The 22,415-nt window shown below is 33.8% G+C and overlaps 1 protein-coding gene across 3 annotated transcripts; it reads left to right on the forward strand.

Moving 5' to 3' along the window:
• Window positions 1-8: 8 nt before the first annotated feature.
• Window positions 9-21,260, forward strand: Cnot7 (CCR4-NOT transcription complex subunit 7). 3 transcript variants are annotated; one of them, XM_047549544.1, is made up of 7 exons: window positions 9-199; window positions 1,482-1,693; window positions 3,584-3,777; window positions 10,116-10,277; window positions 12,987-13,131; window positions 15,323-15,433; window positions 20,842-21,260. In XM_047549544.1, exons 2-7 carry the CDS (start codon window positions 1,577-1,579, stop codon window positions 20,929-20,931), a joined length of 819 nt encoding a protein of 272 aa, XP_047405500.1. In that variant the 5' UTR covers window positions 9-199; window positions 1,482-1,576; the 3' UTR covers window positions 20,932-21,260. The 3 variants fall into 3 exon arrangements, with proteins under 3 accessions (XP_047405500.1, XP_047405498.1, XP_047405499.1); XM_047549542.1 differs by lacking the exon at window positions 20,842-21,260 and adding an exon at window positions 17,038-18,643; XM_047549543.1 differs by lacking the exons at window positions 9-199; window positions 20,842-21,260 and adding exons at window positions 510-722; window positions 17,038-18,643.
• Window positions 21,261-22,415: the final 1,155 nt, after the last annotated feature.

A 22,415-nucleotide genomic window follows, 5' to 3' on the forward strand; every position in this document is an offset into this window, starting at 1 on the left:
ATCTAGCGTCCCCGCTAGGACGTGCGAGAAGCTACGGCGCAGCACGGTGCGGCGCAGCTCCGGCTCCCCTTTCCCAGTTGCTGGGCGAGCGGTGTCTATGGGGCACCTGCTGCCGCCGCCGATACCGCCACCGCCACCGCCGCCGGGTGCTGCCTCTATGGCGAGGAGGAGGAGGAGGAGCGCGAGCTCAGAGACCCAAGTAGATTAGCGACTGCCGCAGATCTGCGGGGGGGAAGGGCGGGCTGGGGAAGTAGAAAGGGGGCGGGAACCATGAACCTGAGAGGGTGAGCTATGGCGCCAGCTGTAGTCGGCCAGTGGAGGAAAGAGCTTGCTGAGGGGGGAGGGTAACTGGGGCTGGGGTATGTCTAGAGGGTGGCGCGGAATGATGACGCAACGGCTTTGTACCTGGGGCTTCGATGGGGGACGGAAATTCAGAGTGGAGGGCGGTGGCCTAGATCCTCAGCTCCTGGTATTTCTTCACGCAGCAGTACTTGGGAGTCAATCTGGCTTCAGTAAATATCAGAATCTTCGCGCTGGCTCTCTGCCAGGGAAAAGAGTTATCTGTGACATGAATGCCTCTGTGCTGTCCTGTTTCTCTGGGAGCCTGCGGAGATGGTACCTACAGTAATAAGAAGGCCTTTGGTGACTCTTCAGGGCATTTGGAGCAGCATAGAGAGAGAAGTGGAGGAGAGCAGTGTTTACAGTGTCATTCCAAAGTGTCTGTATGTGTATCAGAATGGGAGTTACAAAGAAGGGTTGTCTTGGATCTTCCTTGATTTCTGTTCTTAGAGCACTGGACGTTACATTTGTTATTTCGGAGTAGGACGACACAAGATCCCCTCGCTTTTACCTCAGTTATTTATTTTTCCAAATTTCTGTGAAAAATGAAGGAGCATACTTGGGATTTCTCTAAAAATATGTTGGTCTGAATTATCATTATATTCCACAAACTAGAAACATGAGATCCTATCTTTGCTAGCCAGGTGCTTGGATTTTTACGAAATTAGAAGTAAATTTAAATGCAGACATTCTGTTGCCTTCCTTTTTCACCATCCTACAGTTATGGATATTCAAATAATTCCTGTGGCTGTTACTTTTTTCTCAAAGTGTGTTTTTAAGAAATTAGTTTTGTCCCCTTCAATCTGGCTTGAATCAATAAAGCAGAATTTGTATTCAAGTAATATTTTAAATGTTTTGTTAACTAATGAGAAAAGCAAACACTACCTTTATCATGGTAGCATGTGATCTCATTTTTATTTGGAAATGAATGACTTCATAAAGTTGATGCAGAGGGTGAATTGAACTCAGTGATCTTTAATTAACAGAAAGTAAAAATATGATTGATATGTATGATTTAAGGACCTTGGGTAAATAGCCACATAGGTTTCTACCAGCTCAATTCTTATGGTTCAGATTTATGATACATCTGGTATTCAGATTTATGATATAGCTAGTTTTTATTTTGTTTTTAATTTTGACAGGTACACAAATAAAGGACAAAGTATTTTATGAAACAGATCTTCAATCAAATATAACATTTTGATGCTTGGCATCTAGACTCCCTTGTGCCCTCACTATGCCAGCAGCAACTGTAGATCATAGCCAAAGAATTTGTGAAGTTTGGGCTTGTAACCTGGATGAAGAGATGAAGAAAATTCGTCAAGTTATCCGAAAATACAATTACGTTGCTATGGTATGCCTTTGAACAGATCTTTAAAATGATTGTTATAAAGGGAGAGGAAGGATTTTAAGTTTGAATTCAACCCTTTTGGTTGATTTTTAGAGATTAATCATGAAAAAATAAATTATTGGTGCCCCCTAGCATAAAACAATCAGGAACATACCTGTAATTTGATAAGTTGGGTTTATTACTCATTGCAATAAGGGAAAACACATTGGGAATCATGAGGCATTTGAGTAAGAATGTTAGAAGGTTACTATTAAATTTGGTCTTGTGTTGGGAAGATTCAGGGAAGACTTAGGGATGTAAGACTTTGTTGTGGATGGGCTGTTGTCAGGAAGGTGGGTTAATTCTCTATATGGGTATCATCAAATAGATGGGATAGTCTTGACCAGAATAAAGGAAGACTAGAATGAATGCAAGGCTGCAGAGAAAAAACAGTCACAGTAAGGCCTAACTTATAGTACCAGATGAGCTCTTGGAAACCAGGGGGTTCCAGGATATTTTTTTCAAACAAATCAAGTCTCCCAGTGAAATATTGTTTGTCTGCAATTTTTAAAAAATTATCACTGGAGTTCCATGAACACATCATATTTGTTAAACAACTCTGCTCTTGCACATGCTGTTCAGTCTGCCTGGGCTGTTTATGCAGTTAATTGTTTTTCTGCTTCTCTGTTGTACTTTTGTATATCTATTGCAGCTACTCTACTGTTTCCTAGACCCACTAGATTATTAGTTCCAGAAAGCAAGGGAGTAGTGTCTTCCTCTTCCTTTCAACACCTGGCATAGCACAGTATCCAGTAATTGGTTGTTCAATTGGACTGAATTTAAAGAAGTTTAATTTCTTTTTTTTTTTTTTTTTTTCATATTGGCTTGGTATTTAGTTTTTTTGTTTGTTAGTCCTAGTTTTAATTCAGATACTAAATGGATATGTTATTTTCTCAATATTTTAAACACAAAAATAAATCATCATCTTTATGTAGGAACAAGATGATTGACTAAAATACAAATATGTGTACATAGGCAACATTCTATTTCATAAAGGTTTACTGCCCCATAATAAGAACTGAAATTATTTTTCTTTTCTTGGGAAGATATTTTTTCTCCTGTGGAAATTCATAGGTATTTCTTAGATGGATAAGGAGGAACAACATTATAGAAGTAATAGCATCCACCAGGTGTGGTGGTACACACCTGTAATCCCAGGGGCTGGGAGGCTGAGGCAGGAGAATCAAGTTCAAAGACAGACTCAGGAACTTATCAAGACCCCCAAAATTGAGAAGGGCTGAGGATGTGGCTCACTGGTTAAAGCACCTCAGGTTCAATCCAGTACCAAAAGAAATAAATAAAAGTAATAACATCCTACAGAAAGGAGTAGGTGGCATACAGTTCTTCACAGATGCTTTCTGTGATTGATAGAATGTTGGTTTAGACAAAGAAATTAGGAGGCTAATGGTGCTTTTAGTGATTCTGTTGTTGATCTAAATCTCGTCTCATAGAAACAATTGGAAAATGGTGAATTTTCTACTCCTTAACCAGTTCTTCATGCAGCTTGGTTTTAATATTGGAACACTGTGAGCATAGTTTAACATATTTAAGAGACTGAATTCCTGATTTTTCTTCTCTTTGGCATAGAGTAAGTACTTGGTTGCATATATCATGTGTGTCTTATAAGAATTATTTATTGATACCTTTTTTTAAGTAAAACGGTCATAAAGTTTATAGAGTTTTATTTCATGGTTCTAAAAATTAGTGTTCTTCCTAGTTACAAGGTACTCAATATGAACACATAGAATATCATCTGTAACAGAATTCTTTGACTTGCATCAAAAATTATTCTAGAAAGTATGGATTTGGGTTGTTACCATTTAGTAAATAATGATTCTTAAATCTGTTTTACAGGACACCGAGTTTCCAGGTGTGGTTGCGAGACCCATTGGAGAATTCAGGAGCAATGCTGACTATCAGTACCAACTATTGCGATGTAATGTAGACTTGTTAAAGATAATTCAGCTAGGACTGACATTTATGAATGAACAAGGAGAATACCCTCCAGGAACTTCAACCTGGCAGTTTAATTTTAAATTTAATTTGACGTAAGTGGGAATTATGTATATAACTCGAGCCTTTCTGTTTAATTTTAGAAATTGATTTTCCTCAGGTGAAATTCGAAGTGAATTTTGGTAGAGTTATCGTAGAAATACATTGTTTCAAAAATGTAGATTTCTTTCTTAGTGTGAGACCAATAAAATCGAGATATTGAAGACTTTAAAATTCAGTTACTTTAATTTTAAGGATGCTATTTTTAAAATATGATTGCCAGCTTTCTTTTTTTTTTTTTTTTTTGGAATCTAGGAAATTGTGGAATTTTTTTGTTGTTATTAATTTCTGGTTCTGGGGATATAATTCAGGACCTCATTCATGCTAAGCAAGTGACCTAACACTTAGTTACTTTCTCACCCAAAATCATTGGGTATTGAAAATACTTTTTGATAGAAAAAATAATCTTAGGACATTGTATTTTCAAACTTTTTGTGTGCCATTTGAAATACAGATTTCTTTTTTATAATATGCATTCTTGTGAAGAGATTTTTTATTGTGGTCATACTCCAGTTTATGAGTAGATTTATGTCGAGTAGATTTATGTCAAGTGCAATAAGGTATTTCTTGGAAAGTTGAGTGCATTTTCTTTTCAAATCAGTGTTATATAATAATTATGTTCCCTTGTCAACTCACAAAATCACTTAATTTGCATAAAGGAGAATAATATCCTTGAACCTGGTGATTCTCGTGTATTAGAATCTGAATTCTATCTCAAGCCGTGGCTCTAAACTCAAGTGTCCTTAGTTATAATATTTCTGTATTATTGATAGAGGTGGTCTTGAGAGCTGAGAGAAGTTTAAAATGTTTTGGGGGCAATGGCAGATTATTTATAAACTGGTAAGTTGAGGAAATAAAATTTGTTAATACCTTCTAAGTGTGTTACAATAATACAGTGTTTTTTTGTTTGATAACCTATATTTGTATGATATGTTCTAACATCTGATTGGAAAAAACAAGTTACAGGACAGTTAATGATAGTACCAATATAAAAATTGTTCCTGTTCTTGTTTGTGTAATGTGCTGTTTAACATATAAACTGATGAAAAGCAAGGTTGATGATTTTAGAAGGTGATAGTGACAGTAGTGTAGTAATAGGGCTCATAAGTGCATTGCGACTCTTCATTTTACTCTATAAATACTACTACTGCTACCACAATGATATTACATACTATAGTAATAATATTCTCTCCAGAAACTTCCTTAAAAGATAATCCTTTAATTAGTCCCTTAACATTTTATTCATTCCATATTACTTTTTTTTCCCAAAATGACCATTGGAACATTGTCACAAGAACATTTTAAATAAGGTGCAGTTGTAATCTCAGTTCATGAGTAAAAGAGTGATCCTTTAGTGTCTCAGTTTTGGTAAAATCATTTCCTCTTATAGAAACATCTGTAGTAACAGTGGCTTTCTTAATATAATCTGTGAGCAACATTTTTTTTTCCTGACACAGAGACTATAGTTTTACCACCAAGTTTTGGTACCAATTACAGAAATGTTAGTGTCTTAGGCACAGTTAAGGTGAAGGAGATACTGTAAAATATTTAAGTAGAAAAGGTCATTTGGATGATAAAAACAGTACTGTGTAATGTGGGAAGAGAGCACTGTGAACAGCTTCTTGGACGTGTTTAAGAAGATGAAAATTGACTTTTTTTTTAGTATCTAGAATGAATGTGTTAACTACTATGCTAGTCTCTAGGGGTAAAAGTGTTGAAGAAAATTGGTCACAGTAATTATAACTTAGTGTTTTCTATTGCTCTTCTATTTTTATGAACATAGAATTTTCAAGTCAGGGTTGTTCCTAAGAATTCAGTATTTTAAATAGTACCAGTGTTGCTAGGCATGGGGTAGCACATGCCTGTAATCCCAGCAACTCAGGCGGCTTAGGAGGATCATGAGTTCAAAGCTAGCCTTAGCGACTTAGTGAGGTCCTATGCAACTAAGTGTGATTCTGTCTCCAAATAAAACATAAAAAGGACTTGGGGTGTGGCTCAGTGGTAGAGTGCCCCTGATTAAATCCCCAATACCCCGACCCCCCCCAAAAAAATTATGCAGTGTTTTTCCAGATTTTACCATTAATATCAAGAAAATAACTGTGCAGATCACTATTTATCCACTGTAGATATAAAGACTATTTATCCACTGTGAGATATGGAAAGCTGTTCATGGTTATAGTATGTATTTCATTAGGCTGTGAATAGGTATTTCAAAATAGCATGCAACTAAAAGCATCTGAGATCAAAGTGACTTATTTTCAAGTGTTATAAGTGACTTTTAATATTCTCTGAATCTTGAAGGTGCAATTTGTAATGTTTAAATCATCCTGGTTAAGGTGCCCTAGTTAAAATGAAACAGGTTTATGAACAAATAAGTTTTCTAAGTATAATTGACTTTCTTTTTTCACTTTTCTTGATATTTTTATCATGATAACTACAGTACTTACTATGGGCTCTGAAGCAAACAATCTTATGTTTCTTTTAAAGCTAGGAAGTTTGGTTTCTTTCCAGGGTGCTTCTTGACTTCATAATAATAAATAGGACATACACATTGACTGAAGAGCACAATGACTGCTACAGTGTTCTAAATTAAGAGTTGGATTCAGTTTGCTGAAGTAAACGGAGGTTATGGTCACCTGTGTGTGATACATAAGCTAAAACATGTTAATATTATTCTAGTATTCTGCTTTTCCCTCTTATCCATTTGGGTATTAAGGATTATTGTTGAGTTAAACACTGTTCAGTTGACCAGTTTTGATTCATCTATGTCCTGACTGGATATCAGCATCAAAGCCTGTGGATTTTGGACATGAAACAAAGGAAATGAGACTGTTAAAACCTGAATTTTTTAACATACAAAACATATTCACTGACAATATTTGCCTTGTTTCGCTTTTTCTAAAATAGCATGCTTCTGGTGGAAAATAACAGAATAGTTGGAGAAGACTGCTATCACAATTTTCTAGCATTTCCTCTTCAGTTATTTTGTAACTATATTAAAATACCTTTTTTTTTACATTAAGAATATATTATTTACATATTACTGTGAATAACAATAACAACAGTTTTTTGTAATCATTTACTTTGACCTCTTTCAGGTAATACCATAATATAACTAACCATTTGCTATAGTTGCACATTTAGGTTGTATGCTTTAAATTTTAATAGTTACTTTGCTCTTGGGCCCCTCAATATACAGATGTCTCTGACTTAAGGTGGTTCAACTTACAATTTTTTAATTTTACTTTGGTGGAAAAGTGATATACATTGAGTAGACAATAGACTTTGAGTTTTGAGTTTATTTTTTTCCTGGCTAGTAATATGCATTGCTATACCCTCTGGCAGTAGCAACCGCAGGAGGCAGCTCCCATTCAGTTAACATGATTACAAGTGTAAACAATCAATATTCTGTAGTGTACGGTGCTGCTGTGATGTTCAGTAGGTTAGGTGTAATAGATACATTTTTGGCTTATCATATTTTCCACTTAAAACAGTTTTATTGGGATATAACCCCATAGTAAGTTAAGGAGCATCTATCCATCTTTGTTCACCATTTAGGTAATTTTATTGGAAGTAAATATCAGTATCTAAAGATAGAAATATTTTTAAGCTTCAACTATTCATTCAGAGGATGTGGGTATTTTCAATGTTCTTGATAGGTTTTGTATGCACATACATATATATATACACACACATGTATATATTGAGAAAAAGGGGAGATGGGGTTGGTATTGTTTTCTGGAAGGTTTTCCTAACTTAAAGGTTAATGAAAATTTCTGTCCTGTTTCATCCAGATAGCAATATTAGCATATTTTGAGATGTTTGCTATTTTGACTTGTAAATTTAATTTGTTTTCCTTGATAACTAATGTTAAACTTTTTTGTAGCTTAACAAGTCATTTTCTCATGTTCCATAGCCTTTGAAGATTTTTTGGCATCTTTGTGTTATCAGTTTGAGTTTATTAAATATTGTTTAGTTAACCATCTTTGTATTTTGTGACTATCTGTATTCCAGTTTGTGTTTTAACCTTATGATTTTCAGTTTATAATTTTAAGAAAGCTAATTTTACTTATAAAGTATATGAGAGTAACTTGTTGAAAAAATACTTTGGAAACCTTTTGAGTATCTGTGTTGAATCAAGAGTGGTTTGAAGTTGGAGGGAGCCCATGTGTTTAAAAATGTGAAATTTTTGGAGGAGGCTGTTTATATTTGTAGAAAGAGGTAATTTCAAGAAATTTACTGACTTTAGTTTAATTAGTTGAACTAGTGTCTGTATTTAGAACATTACCTGAGGATAACCATACATCTCTGCTTCTTGGGAAATCTTTAACAGATTTATTCATGGTTATCATTTATGTTCAGTTGATACAACATATATTTTGTTACCTTACACTTCAGTAGTTGGTTAATTTTTAGTGTTGGGAGAAAGATCATGTTATATTTTATAATTCTTGTAAACAGGTTGATCTTACAGTTAATTAGCCAATACCAGCACCTGTAGCAATTCTGATATCTTGACTAAACACTACTTTTTTGAGGGTAGTGTATTTTAATGTTTTTTTCCTCTCCATTGCTAGGATTTTTGAGGATGGGGAAGACAGTATAGGAAGGTTTAAAAACTTGAACTGGATACCTTTGGAAGGGACAGCCAACTGATTTGAAGTATTGGCTCAGAACAATTTTCTTCAACCTGCCCTGGGGTTTCCCACTTCTTATTTCTCAATAGTTGGGTATTATAAAGCATGAAATTGGTACCAAATTATAAAATTTTCAGTCCATGAAATTTACATGAGAATACATGGACTTATCTGAGTTAAGCTGTATTAACTATGCAGAAAAAAATTACACACAGTTATTTGTTTACCAAACTTATTTGATTATGAAATACTTAGGGTACTCATCTAGGTCTCTTACCTGGGAATTGTGATTCACTAGGTCTGGGACTTCAGTGGGACCTGGGAATCCATATTTTGGTAAGTTCTCTGGATGATTATTGCCCTTGGGCAAGTTTGGGAAATACTGGTTTAAATAGTGCAGTATGCACTTGTATTACTTCATGTATTGTTTAATCTGGTGATATGACATTGAAAAAACAAAAACTTCCCTTTTGAAACTTCTGATTGGAAGAGATAAAAAACTAAAAGTGAATTGAGCACATAACCTAGAGTAATGTGAGCCTGGAGAAGAATTTATTTCTTTGGTTGTATTTGTGAAAGCATGCTTCAATGTGAGCTACATAAATATTTTTAGTATAGCAAAACCAGTATCTGTTGCTTAACCCAAAAGAACTGGTACTGGATTTATTCAGATGTAAAGAATTTTGCATGGGAAATTCAAAGTGATTATTGTGGTTCCTTTCTATTTTTAAATGTTTTAGTTTTGGGCTTTGTTATTTTTAAACATTTAGAAGAAAATTATTTCTAGAGAATAAATCATGAAAATACTTTTTGACCCAAGTGAAATATGTCTTCTGGTTTAATTAGTTTCATTAAAGCTTTAATAGAAAGTTTCTTTACTGGTATTCTTAAATTTAAAAAAGTTCATATCTTTTATTCTCAAAAATATACCTCTGCATTTTTGATAAGTTTTTAACATTTTGGATGCTTATGTATTTACACATGGAAATTTAAAGATGGCTTTGTCTCTAGCTTAAGTGGAATCTTGGAAGACTAGTTTAGATTTCCTGACTTGATTTTGGAGTTAGTCTTCCAGAATCAGGATTGTTGGAAGAAGAAGAAAATTATTCCTGTTATAGCAAATTCCTTAATTTTAAACAATTCACTGCTTATTGGAACCATTTAAAAAAAGACTGATCATCATTTGTGAAAGGAGGCATCTCCTTTTTAAGATGGAATTTGTTTAACTTAGCTACATGAGATGTGTCTCTTTGGTGTCTCCTTCCTGGTTCTGTTGCAGGCATGAGAGATGGGTATTGTCCTTCATAGATGCAGCTGCAGAACTCTCTGGCAGCATTAAAAGGAATACTGAGACTAAAAACCCCGGAAAGAACATGCCTGTCACTTGGTAGTGGTAGCCTCTGTGAGCAGAACATTATTTTTTCAAACCATATTAAACTTAGGTAATACGTAGAAGACTAATGGAATTGAGTTGATAGTAAAGGTTAAAATCTCATTATTGGACTGTTATTATTGTTTGAACATTTCTCTGAAGTAACAATCCTTATATTTAGATTGTATTTTATTGCATAGGTGTAAAGCATTGGAACAACTAATCCTCTTTCTTGTTTTTGGCACTGTAGTTGTAAATGGAAGCAGGAGATAAATAATTTGTTTGAAGTAATGGCATTTTGAATGTTGTCTCTTTCTTCTGCCAGGGAGGACATGTATGCCCAGGATTCTATAGAGCTACTGACAACGTCTGGTATCCAATTTAAAAAACATGAGGAGGAAGGAATTGAGACCCAGTACTTTGCAGAACTTCTTATGACTTCAGGGGTGGTCCTCTGTGAAGGGGTTAAATGGTTATCATTTCACAGGTAAAAAGACTGCATTGAAAATGGATTTGTGTTTCCATCTTATACCTGCCTCATGCTTGCTTGGGTCATTATATAAGCACTGCCGTGCTTAGTTTTAGAAAGAGTTGACTTCCACATAGCAGTCTCCTATTTCTTATGAGGCTAATTAATATTAGTCTATCATAAAGTTAACATTATTATGAGATCCATTTTAGCCTAGGAGGTGGTATTGCTTAAGTGGAAAGAGCACAGCTAGAAAATTAGATTTTGATTGAAATCGAGCTGTGTCATTGAGTTTCAGTGACACAAGGGTTATTTAACGTTTCTGCATTGGTGCTTTTATTTGTTGATTTTGCTATACTGGGGATCATACCCAGGGCCTTGCACATACTAGGTGTGTACACTAGCACTCTTAACATTGAGCTATACCCCCAACCATAAGCCATAGTTTTTATGCTTATAGAAAGGAAACCATTCATTAATATTAATTTTTTAAGTGTGTGTTTATGTGTATGCTATCAAAAAATAAAATAAAATGGCAAAGAGAATGCTAAGCGTGAATATATGGGTGAATTTTACTTTTTTAAAAATAGCGAAGAAGTACTTGCAGGCCTGTTTTAATGGCCAAAAATAACATTTATTTATTTATTACCTTTATTTTATTTATTTTTATGTGGTGTCTTCACACATGCTAGGCAAGTGCTCTACCACTGAACTACAGCCCCAGCCCCTAATAACATATTTAAAGCATCTAGTAAAATGTTTTGCACAGTAAACTCTGTGTGTTGGTTTTTACTTCTTTATTATAAAATTAAACGAGATGATTTAAGAGACTTTCTAGAAAGGAAATTAGTTGCATTTTGTGAAAGTAGACTTTCACATATGAGAAAATGTTTTTCTAAGTAAATTGACTGTCCAGGGACTAGAACCTTAGAAATCATTTTATTTGGCTTTTGGGTATGTTTTTAAAAAGCATTGTATTACATGGGTGTTATGCTCTTATACTTGATTCCCTCACACAGCTATTTTTAAATATGAGTCTCCTGCATGCTTTAGGGTTTTCACCCTGGCTTATGTACTGAAAGACTATTTCTCCTGAAAGCTTTGATGTGATATTTTTTAGTTGGAGGTCCTGAACATACTAATTCTCACCTATCTTGTTTTCTTTCTGTCTGCCTCCATTTGAACTTGTACATAAGGAAACAAGACTTAATTCTCTGTAATTTAAGAAGCATTTTTTTTTAGTTATTTTATGTTCCTACTCATGAGGGTACAGAACTAGAAAGCATATTTCTTCTTCTTCTTTTTTTTTTTTTAACAATAGATGATGTACCCTTTTATTCAGAAAATACTCGGAGCAATTACCATATGGTAGGCTCTGGGTATTAAGATGAATAAAATCAGACAGTTCGTGTTTTCTTGGAGTTTAGAATGTAGATTAGATTATTATATATTTGAATATCTACTGAGCTATGATAAGATTTTATTCTGCTAAATATTTTCATATTCAAATCTATTTCTGATAGACAAATTTAAGAAATTTATAAATTCTAAACTCTAGTACAATCTTACTTTTACTAGTAATAAGCAAAAGCCATATTGTCTTAATATTTTAGATTGCCAACAGTTACTTCCTTGCCAACTATCACAAATTTTGTTTTAGCTCTTCAAACTTATATTTTGATATTCTTTAATGGTCTTCAACAGTACAGCTTCCCTCCCCCTTTTAAATTACAACTAAAATTCAGAGTGGTAAATAGGAGTTTTGTATCCCCTCCAAGAGAGAGGTTAACAGCCATCTTTCAGCAAATATTTGTTGAGTTCTAAGTGTATGCAAGGAGAAATGGTATTTTGAAAATGTGATTTCTGTCTAACTACATGGAAAATAATTCATGTACTTGAAAGCATAGTATAAGAAAACAACTTGTGCTGTATAAGAAATCTCAGAACTGAACTTTTTGGGGAAGGCTTACTTTTAGAGACTAATGGAAAAGAGTAAATGATGTGGGAGTAGAGGGTAGATAGAAAACTGTAGAGAGAGAAATGAGAGGAGATCCTGATTTGAGAGAGTGAGTTTATGTTTTATTACTTAGGATAGTACTACTCAAACTTTACAATGTACCTTCCTTTCATATGTGACCATTTCTATAATATCTCTCAGAGGTCGGACCAGAATTGTGATGAAAGAATATGCTTCCTAATGAAGTCATTTAAGAAAAGTGGAAATATTTTGTTGGAAACTTAACTCTTTGGACTATCACATTATGAAAAAAGTGGGAAGATTTGTATTAATTTTGCCTACTTAATATTCTTGGTAGCTTTTGACATTTTGGGCCAAGTTTCCATTCATCTCTATTGCTCTATTTACAAAGTTTTAAAATTTTCTTTTGAGACATTTATGAGTAGTTTGATAATCTTTTTAGTATTCTCTAAGCATCGGTGAAATATTAGTGACTGCAGACTTGTGTTGGTACTAGAGATCTGTATTTTGAGGCCTCTGAGTAATCAAAGGATGAGTTTTTAGCACTGTTGAGAAGATGGCAGGATTTTCCCATTACAGTTGTAAATAATGTATATCTTTTCTGTTCTCACTTTTTTTAAAATGATTGCTTTTCTGATTGCATTTTTGCCTCTAGTATAACTTGTTTAAATTTTGTATCAGAAAAACATTTTTTCCTTCTTTGTGGTATTTATGTATCTCTGTTCTTTATTCTTTTGACCCTTTTGTAGTGGTTATGACTTTGGCTATTTAATCAAAATCCTGACCAATTCTAATTTGCCCGAAGAAGAACTTGACTTCTTTGAGATCCTTCGATTGTTTTTTCCTGTCATTTATGATGTGAAGTACCTCATGAAGAGCTGCAAAAATCTTAAAGTAAGTCTTTACCATTGCCAGGTGGCATTATCTACATTGAGCACACTATTCAGATCAAGTAACTGATATAAAACCCTAGCCTAGAGTGTTGTTTTAATCTATATTATTTAAGTTGTGGCTTAAATATGGTTATATTATCTGGTCTTACGATTCTTCTTGCATAATTAACAATTTATAGACAGTCCCCTTTCTAAGCTTCAATATATCAGTTTTTAAGAAAAGTCAAGCTAAGTGTTGGAGTTTTATTATTGCTTGCAGATTGAAAATCACAAACCAGAACAGAAATGTGAGGACTGGTGGGGTTTTCATATGCACAGAAGTGGTGTGAATTTTAGCTCCCAACACACTTTTAAACTACAAGATAAAATTTGAGTTGGCTAGCAATGGGCAGATATATTCAGCTGTGTGGTAAAAGAAGTTTTTCCTCTCAGCTTACTTTGATTAGAGTTTTATGGGACTCCCCCCCGCCCCCCCGCCCCCGCCCCCAGTTAAGGACAAAAGGTAATGTTCCTAGAATTAAATTACATAGCTAAACTATATGAATTTTACTAGGAGTAAATGTATAGGTGCTACCTTGATTGTAGCATGTATTCTAACAACTGCTTAGTGTGTAACTTTTTTTTTTTTTTTTTTTTTTTTTTACTTTTGAACATTTAATTCTTTTAAAAGAAGAGTTTATTAAGGAAAGGTGCTCCTTTGGTTTGAGAAAAAATTCACCTATGATGGTATAGACCCACGGAATGCAGAGGTTTTATTTAACTTGCTTATTTAAACTATAACTGAAAAAAAGAATGCATTTAGGCAGTGTGGTTACTTTATGGAGTCTACATCTCTACATTATCCCTTCTTTGAAACTAAAGTTCATCAAGTTTTTTTCTCCTCAGGTTTTAGAAAAATACAATTCACATTTGTACTTTTAGGAGATGTTAAGACCTTTGCTTTGAAACAGAAAGAAATAATATAGGAATCAAATTAAGGAAACTTTGTTTTTAACAAATGAACTGAATGTTTTAAGGGATTCATAGAGTTTGCTTCTAATACAGAATGTGGACAGCATATAACTAGGGAAATTTTTAAGAAATATGTTTGTGGCAGCAGAAAGTAGAACTCTATGTAATTTGAGGAGAATACCAGCAAGTAATCTTGCTCTTGTAGAAACTCAGCTCAATCCATAAAAATATGGTGTGCTGAGAAACCAAGCCTCTGGCTTTGAAACATTTTTTTTTTTAATCAACCCATTTGTACAGTGTTCGTTTTCAACAACATAGTGCTCAGTATTTGCTTATTTGGAATATATTATTAGAAAATATCTACAAACATCAGACATTCCAATTATGTCCTGTAAAACTGTTATGTTAAAATTTAAGTTAGCAAGAAGAGTGCTTTTTAACCTATAGTTAGTCATACTATTCTGTTCTTTTGTTCTGCTTAGCAGCTGCTGATGGTGTCTCATCTTCATGCTGTTTGTAGTACAGAAGCAACTTCTGTACAGAACACTGTTTCAAGCCATGATATAGTGAAGGGCTAGTTTGCTAGTAGAGGCTTTATAGTTTAAAGAGGAATATTATTGTTCAGATTTGTCTCCCCTCCCAATTTTGTCCCTCCCTTTCTTCTCTTTTATTCTCTTCATCATTCTTTCATTCCTGTTATCTTTTTTAGTCCTAACAGTATTAACATAGGCAGAATATAGTATACCCTTCTAAGAAGTTGTATGCATATAACAATTTTTTCTTAAGAAACAAAACTAGTTGAGCATATACTGAATTCTTTGATTTGATAATCATAATGGCTTTTTTGTCAAAATTATTTCAACGAAAACTATTTAGAGATAGATTGGTAAGATGTTTAAGAAAATTTAAAAGAAATCACCTACATTAGCTATTGAGTTTTATAATGATGATGGATTAGTAAGAATGTATAACTATTACCCTAATGGGTGATCTGCTTCCTCTATAGCTTTAGAAAATTTCATAATTAGGATCCCATTTTCTGATATATTATCGACTTCTCCCAATTCAACAAATAAATTTGTCATTAATATTCTCATGGGGGTTTTTCGTCTCAGTGTTCTTAAGACTTACATGTACGTTTTAAAGTTTATTCGTATTTTGGTCCTTGTCCATGTTTGTGACTTGTGAATTCAGGCATGGAAGTGTTTCTCTCTATGACAAGCAATTTTTATTTCTTCTAGGGTGGATTGCAGGAAGTTGCTGAACAGTTAGAGCTGGAACGGATAGGACCACAACATCAGGCAGGATCTGATTCATTGCTTACAGGAATGGCCTTTTTCAAAATGAGAGAAGTATGAAGACATCAGTGCCTTTTTCTCACTTGGTTATTAGGTTGAGAACATTAAAGATCTGTTGGCAAAAGTTTTAGGCGCTAAGAACCTACTAAGTAAAAGTGTAGTTAGAGGTACCATGTAAGTAACATTCACCACACTTAAGTGAAAGTATTCAAAAATAGGTCATCTTGAAATGTAGTTCTGAAGGAAAAGCAAGAATAAGTTCTTCATAGGATAAAAGCTTAAAAATTTTAAACTGCCTTAGAAGTCATGTAGATACAACTTTATTATTTTTCAAGTGAGAAAATAGGCAGAGGCTAGTAACTTTTCTCTAGGATCAAACATAGTACTAGAAGGAGAACTCCACAGATCTTAGATTTCAGTGCTAAACCAAATTAGGGAATTTAATCCCTAGTATGGCCTTTTTTTAGACCTGAAACTTAATGGTAAAATTTCATTTGCTTGTACCATTCTTTATTGCTTTGAAGATTTTGTAGAGTAGGACTCATGCTTTTTATTGGATTGAGTCTTACAAAGGAGTTTTGGATTCTGAAGGGGTTAAATAAATCTAAAAGTAGAAGCTAAATCAAAAGATTGGGAAGAATCGTCATATGTGATCAGTACCTCAAATATAAAGTCATTAGATGTAGAAGAAATTTAATGAACTCAAGTCTACTCTTAGGTTATGTAATTGTTAGGCACAGTTATACCTTGCAGGTAAACATAAAAAGGAAATGGGTGGTACAAAAACAAAATAGGATGGATTTTTTTCCCTATAAAACAGTTTTGCTTTTTGCAAAATTTTTGCTGTGGAGTATGTTTGTTCTTTAGATATTAAGGAGTTGACTGAGACTGGGTCCTAAATATTTTTGTAGAAATGTATTAATAATAATAGAAAGCATTAAATCTGTTTAGTACTATTAATTCAGAAGTGATTTGAATTGTCCATTTATGACAAGGAAATACTTTGTTTTTTTACTTTTTCCAGTGCTTCATTACAGAATTAAAACTACTTTTAAAATTTTTCAGATTTGCATTTTACAAATGCTTTAGTAGTTTAATTAATGGTGGATTTCTGGCACTAATTTGTTATCTTTATTTTTCTTGGCTTCTTCAAGCACTGTAACCTAGTGTGGATGTTCGTATTTTACTTTCCATAACTTATTTAGTTTTTATTTTTAGTCATCTCAGCCTTGCTGGTAGATACAAGGCCACTTAAAAATTTCATTATTTTTCTCCACTAAAACCTTCATTTTTTTCCTCCACCATCAATAGCTATTTTCATTCATTCTTACTGTTGAGTATTATTAAATTAATGAAATAAAAATGTCTGCCATTTTTCCATGCTTAAAAATTCTCATAAAAGAGGTCTAAATGTTAATGAGAAAGACATGTATTTATACATTTTTTTGTATAGTCTCTGGTTTCCTTTGAGCTCTGTACTTCCTGAGGACATCAGTCTTATTTGTTAAACGTCTGTGTGTGGCTTCAAAGGAACACCATAGAAAAGAACTGTCAATATAGTTAAAACAGTCAGTACTTAACATCACTGAAATATAAATTGCAAGGTACCTTTTGGTTAAAATTATCTTTTTTTTTTCTTCTTCAAAATTCCTTTTTAGATGTTCTTTGAAGATCATATTGATGATGCCAAATATTGTGGTCATTTGTATGGCCTTGGTTCTGGTTCATCCTATGTACAGAATGGCACAGGGAATGCATATGAAGAGGAAGCCAACAAGCAGTCATGACATGAAATAGTCCTTTTTATTTTATTTGACGTACACACATGCTTGTATATAGGTTTTATCTCTGGTTGAATCCTTTGAACAATAGACAGTACCTTTTCCCCCCTTTTGTAGCCCATTTGTTTTTGCCTTTCAGTACTAAGTATGACCGTTCCCATCTCAGATCTTAATAAATAGAAGTATATTCAGGTTAAATTTGGCCTTAATTTAAAATATTTGTTAGCAAGCGTGTGTGACACAGTGGGGAAAGCTACATCATATTGAATAATTTGATAAACTTTACCTACTTGAGCTTGTCCCCCCAGCCCCTTTCCTAAATTAACTAGCACTGACTGTAATTTATTTCCCTGTTTCATGTCTCTCCCTTCCATTCTGCAGGAGTTTTAGCTATTTGAGATTGTGGACCATCAATTGTGCACTTTAGAGAGTGATTCCAATCCTCTGTTTTATCAGAAATTGTGGTTTTTCTTGCTCTTAGCTAGAAAAATGACCATCTGCCAACTTTCTACAGTATTTGTTTTTGACCTACAGAATATAATTGCACAGGTGTTGTGCAAATTGTTGATTCAGCAAGACTAACAACAACAAACTACTGAGGAGCTTAATAACTACTGTTTCTGTATGTAGTGTTTAATCTTCCAAGCACATCTAGTGTCTGTCAGTTTCTAATTGGCATATGTAGGCTGCTCTGTGACTGAAGAATTTTCAAACCAGCTTTACACCCTTCAGGAAAAAAAAACCTTATGATTGGATATTTAGTATCTGCCAGGAAACTGGCATTCAAGAGTTTGAGGCTACACTTGTTTTATGATAGCACACTTCCCTTGATCTGCTTTTTATTCCATCACTGTTAACCCTTTTTATTTTATAGCCATACTTAACGATGCTATTGATTTGTTGATTACACAAATCAATTTCATTAAAGTCCAAAGATAACAAGTCTTTAGGTATATTTTGTATCAAATTAAAAGACAAAAATTGTGCTTTCATAGTTGCTACAAAGAAGTACTGGAGAGATTTGGTGCAAAACAACAAAATACAAAAATATATATATATATACACACACATATATATATAGCTAATAAAATTACCTGAGGAGTGTAATGCTTGTTTATTTTTTTGTGTATATCTTTGCAATCTATTTTATATATATTGACAAAAGAGACTGTGAAATATTTAGCCATGCAGAATATGTGACCAGACCAGAGCATGCGTAGGAAGACCTTTTGGTAATCATTAACTCTACCCTAAAATGATGGACTACAAGTTATAATGTTGTTATCTACACTTCAATCAGTAATATTAGCAAATCTCCAAATGTTAGAAACATTAGTTTGTTTCCCTTGTACATTCTTTATTCATGATATTACAATGCTGTAACTGGGTGGTCCTTTTTAAACAAAACATTATTTGCAAAACAGAGGGTATTATTTGTTTTTAAAGCTTTTGTAAATAAAGGCTTCAGAAATGTTTTCCTACATATTGATGATTGGTGATTTTGTTTTACACATATTTATTTGGGGGATGTGAAATACCTACTTGTTTTACTTGGGCAACTGAACAGAACTGAGTTATTTCACTGATGGTTAGTGATTATAAGTTTTGTAATTGAAAAATCATTTTGAGCCTTCTGCATTTCAGTAGTGTTGACCTATTTTTACACTTTCTGAGGCCCTTAACTAGATAATTAAGAACTGATTTGTTTCTCCTTACCAGAAACACATTATTCTGAAAGACTAAATACATTTGGTGTAACTCACTGTTACTCCTTTTTAAAGCTGACATGTTGAAGCAGTTTCTATTTTTTTTTCACTTCATCTCTCTCTTTAAAAAATATGAATTGTAGATTGCCTTTTTAGTAGCCACATAATTGCTGAAATTTCATAACTTGTATCAGTTTTGATTTGTTCCTAAAAAGTAGTAACATTTTATAATTTATAATCTGCATATTTTTGTAAGCCATGAGCTGAAAATGAAAATGGTTTTCAGTTTTAAATGGATGTGTGAGGTGGAGGAAGTAACATTTTCTGACATGAACATTACATGAAGTCAAATTAGTGTTAAAATTTTATTAGAATGTAGTCAGATTAGTAATTTGCATGTTGTCTGTGACTCCTGTGCCCCCTACAGTGGGTCACTTGAGTAGCTGCTACAGAAATTGTCTCACATTGCTGCAAGCTATAAAATCTGTCATGGCAGATATAACTCAACAGCATTTGTTGTGCCATGTATATCATACCACCAACATTGCACATTTTCTCTCTTTACAGTACGTACCTCTTAGGTTGAAACAAGAAAAGTGTACTTTAAATGTTTGCTTTTAGGCAAATGAGCATGGATTATTTTGTCAAATTACATGGTGATGCATTGTGTTTGTGATGCAGTGACAACATGACTATACAAAAAGAATAAAATATATTTGACATGAAAGAATAAACATTCATCACAGAGTTCCTAACTCCTGGGATAGCAACAGTCAGAACAATATAAAATTTTAAGTGGAATATCGGAGCATAATTCTTCAGGAAAGTTGAAAATGAGACTGCATCCAAAGTTATTTTTTTAAGTGGCCAGTTTGTTAGCCAAGCAAAATTGGTGATGAGTTACATCATGTTTCAGTATAGGAGCCCAAATAAAGGTTTCCAGAAAAAAAACTATTACACTTTTGATGAGAATATTTGTGTAAAGAGTGAGGACATTGGAAGCAACATCAAAAGATTTTGAGCACTTTTCTTTGTTTCCTAATGAGTCAATGTTACCCAGTATTGCCCACTCTTATTTGAAAAATCAGTGATGAGTTCAAAGTGTGTGAAGAAATGGTTTCTATTGATAGTCTGTTGAGAACAGTTATGGATGAGAATATTTTCAAGGAAGCTGAGAAATTGCTGTCAGTACAACCTGAAGTGGAATGTGATAAAACTAATGGTAAGGGAAAAGGCGGGGGGGAATAACAATGAATCAAACACCATTACCCTATGTAAATGTATGATTACACAAATGGTATGCCTCTACTTCATGTACAAACAAGATGTATCCCATTTGTTTACAATAAAAATAAATTTAAGAAACTAATGGTAAAGGTTTGCATCAAGCAGAACATAGTTTAGTTGACCAAATGTAAGTGTGAGAAAATGTAGGTGTTTAAAACCTTCAGCTATTCATTTTATTACATTGTTGTTATTGAACTGGTAGTGTCAGCAGTGAATTTCGTGCATTTTCATGACCTTAACCATCATCAGGACTGACTAGCTTTGGATATCAGTTTTTGCTGTGGACTTCGTAATACTTCCTAAAGAATTTGGCACAAAATTACAATGCAAAATAACATAAATTGGTGAGGTCATTTCAACAAAAATATATAAATCAAAAGAATATCAAGCTGGGTGCAGTGGTGCACACCTGTAATCCCAGCAATTCCGGAGACTGAGGCAGGAGGATCTTGAGTTCAAAGCCAGCCTCAGGAGATTAGCAATGTACTTAGCAACTCAGCAAGACCTTGTCTCTAAAATATAAAAAAGGGCTGGGAATGTGGCCCAGTGGTTAAGTACTGGTTCAATCCCCAGTACCAGAAAACAAAAATAAAATCAAGCTAGCACTCTGTTAAGATTAAAATGGAAAGTGATTTCTCCATTTCTCACACAAATTGTCATCAGATACATTTTCTTGTGGTTCTTTCAGTGCTTTTTGGATCTTGATGGCAACACAAAACATTTCAAAAATCACTTAGATGCAATGGAAGAGCTTCCTCAATCTGTTGAAAATGAATAATCTGCAGTGAAATTTTGTGCTGAAAGGCAAAAACCAAGAAAAGACGTGGAATCCTATAAATGCTTTACAAGTTAAGAATATGTTTTGGTGGACATCAGTATTTGTGGCAGTACCTTGATCTGTATGTGAAGAGACTTCAGAGACGAAATAAGTAAAATCTCATTTCAAATCAGCATTAACAGATGGACATCCTCAATTGACTTTGAGTATAGGGATTACTAAATTGAGCCCAAATTTACTCACTGTCAATTACATTTTTCTCAAATTGTACTCAATTATGTTATTTTTAAAATAAAAATGCTGTGGATTTTTTTTCTCCTGTTTACCTATAATGTCTTCGATTTTTATCTTTTAGCTCGCAAAGCCTCTGTCTACCTCTATTAGGGAAATCTCAGGGGTCCATATTTGTCCTGTTTGCTGTTGCAGCTGTGATGACAAATATAATGGTTCCTCTGGGTAAACAACCTGAGGTGGAATCAAATTATTTATACTTGAACATGAACACTTTCATTAGGATGAATGTGTTTTCTCAAGAGGAAAGTAATTGATTAAATCATTCCTCCTGAGTGTAGGTGCTCTGTATTTAGTCCAATTCACACATCCCATTGACTATGTTGCTATAATTTATGTGAGGACACAACCGTGTTGACTTTAAATTATTTTTCTGTTAAGACTGTAGAAATGGAGGGCTATACACTAATCCTGCAGAACCATCCATCATTTCAGGCTTCAATTTTTTTTTAAGTAATTAGTTAGCTTAAATGATGATAATCATAGAGGACTTCATGTACATTCTGAGACAATTTCATTTGTTTTAACTTTATTAAATAGTTTCCTATAGCATTAATCAGTTATATTTTAGGTATAATATAAAAGCAAACAAGCAATTTGTTTCTTGTAGAAATGTATTTCATTGCTTAATAGCAATAGCAAATAGCTGAAGTAACCATGCTTTTTCTAAAATTATTTTCTTTGTGAAGATAACCTGGTCAATACTATCCTTCTTAGCCTGCAGCATTTTGTTTAATATTTATGGCTTTATTGTCACAAGAGGGGAAATGCCCCTCACATGCCTGTTCTGGCTCCCCCTTTTCCTAAATGTAGAGGCTCACCTATGTAGACAAGTCAGTACCACACCAAGAAATTGGGGTTCCTTTAGTTTCAGATTGTATACCTTCATTTGGCTTTACAGAGTTCCAGCTTAAAAAACTCAGTATATTATCTTATTAGTCATGTAAACTCAGTATACATCTTATTAGTCATGTCATAGGTCTTAAGTGGTTTTGATGGGGACCTGTTTCACTTGTGTCACTTTTTTTCTTAACAAGAATTGTTAGCAGTTGTCTTACATCATTGTAAAGCCCATGTACAAAGAAGGTGAACGAAAATTGTTCTTGAGCTACACACACACAAGCTTTCCTTATGTTGATTCTGCATAACCATTTTGGGGTTTAGCCACATACTCTACTTCTTGCCTCTATGGA

This window comes from Sciurus carolinensis, chromosome 4 (assembly GCF_902686445.1).
Source record: "Sciurus carolinensis chromosome 4, mSciCar1.2, whole genome shotgun sequence".
Classification (NCBI taxonomy): Eukaryota; Metazoa; Chordata; class Mammalia; order Rodentia; family Sciuridae; genus Sciurus; species Sciurus carolinensis.

What these genes read in the sequence shown, in the direction of transcription:
- Cnot7 (XM_047549542.1), top strand. Translation starts at nt 1,577, where the DNA reads ATGCCAGCAGCAACTGTAGATCATAGCCAAAGAATTTGTGAAGTTTGG. An exon ending in AAATGGTTATCATTTCACAG is followed by an intron (nt 10,278 to 12,986) that starts GTAAAAAGACTG and finishes ACCCTTTTGTAG; the next exon opens with TGGTTATGACTTTGGCTATT. An exon ending in AGAGCTGCAAAAATCTTAAA is followed by an intron (nt 13,132 to 15,322) that starts GTAAGTCTTTAC and finishes TATTTCTTCTAG; the next exon opens with GGTGGATTGCAGGAAGTTGC.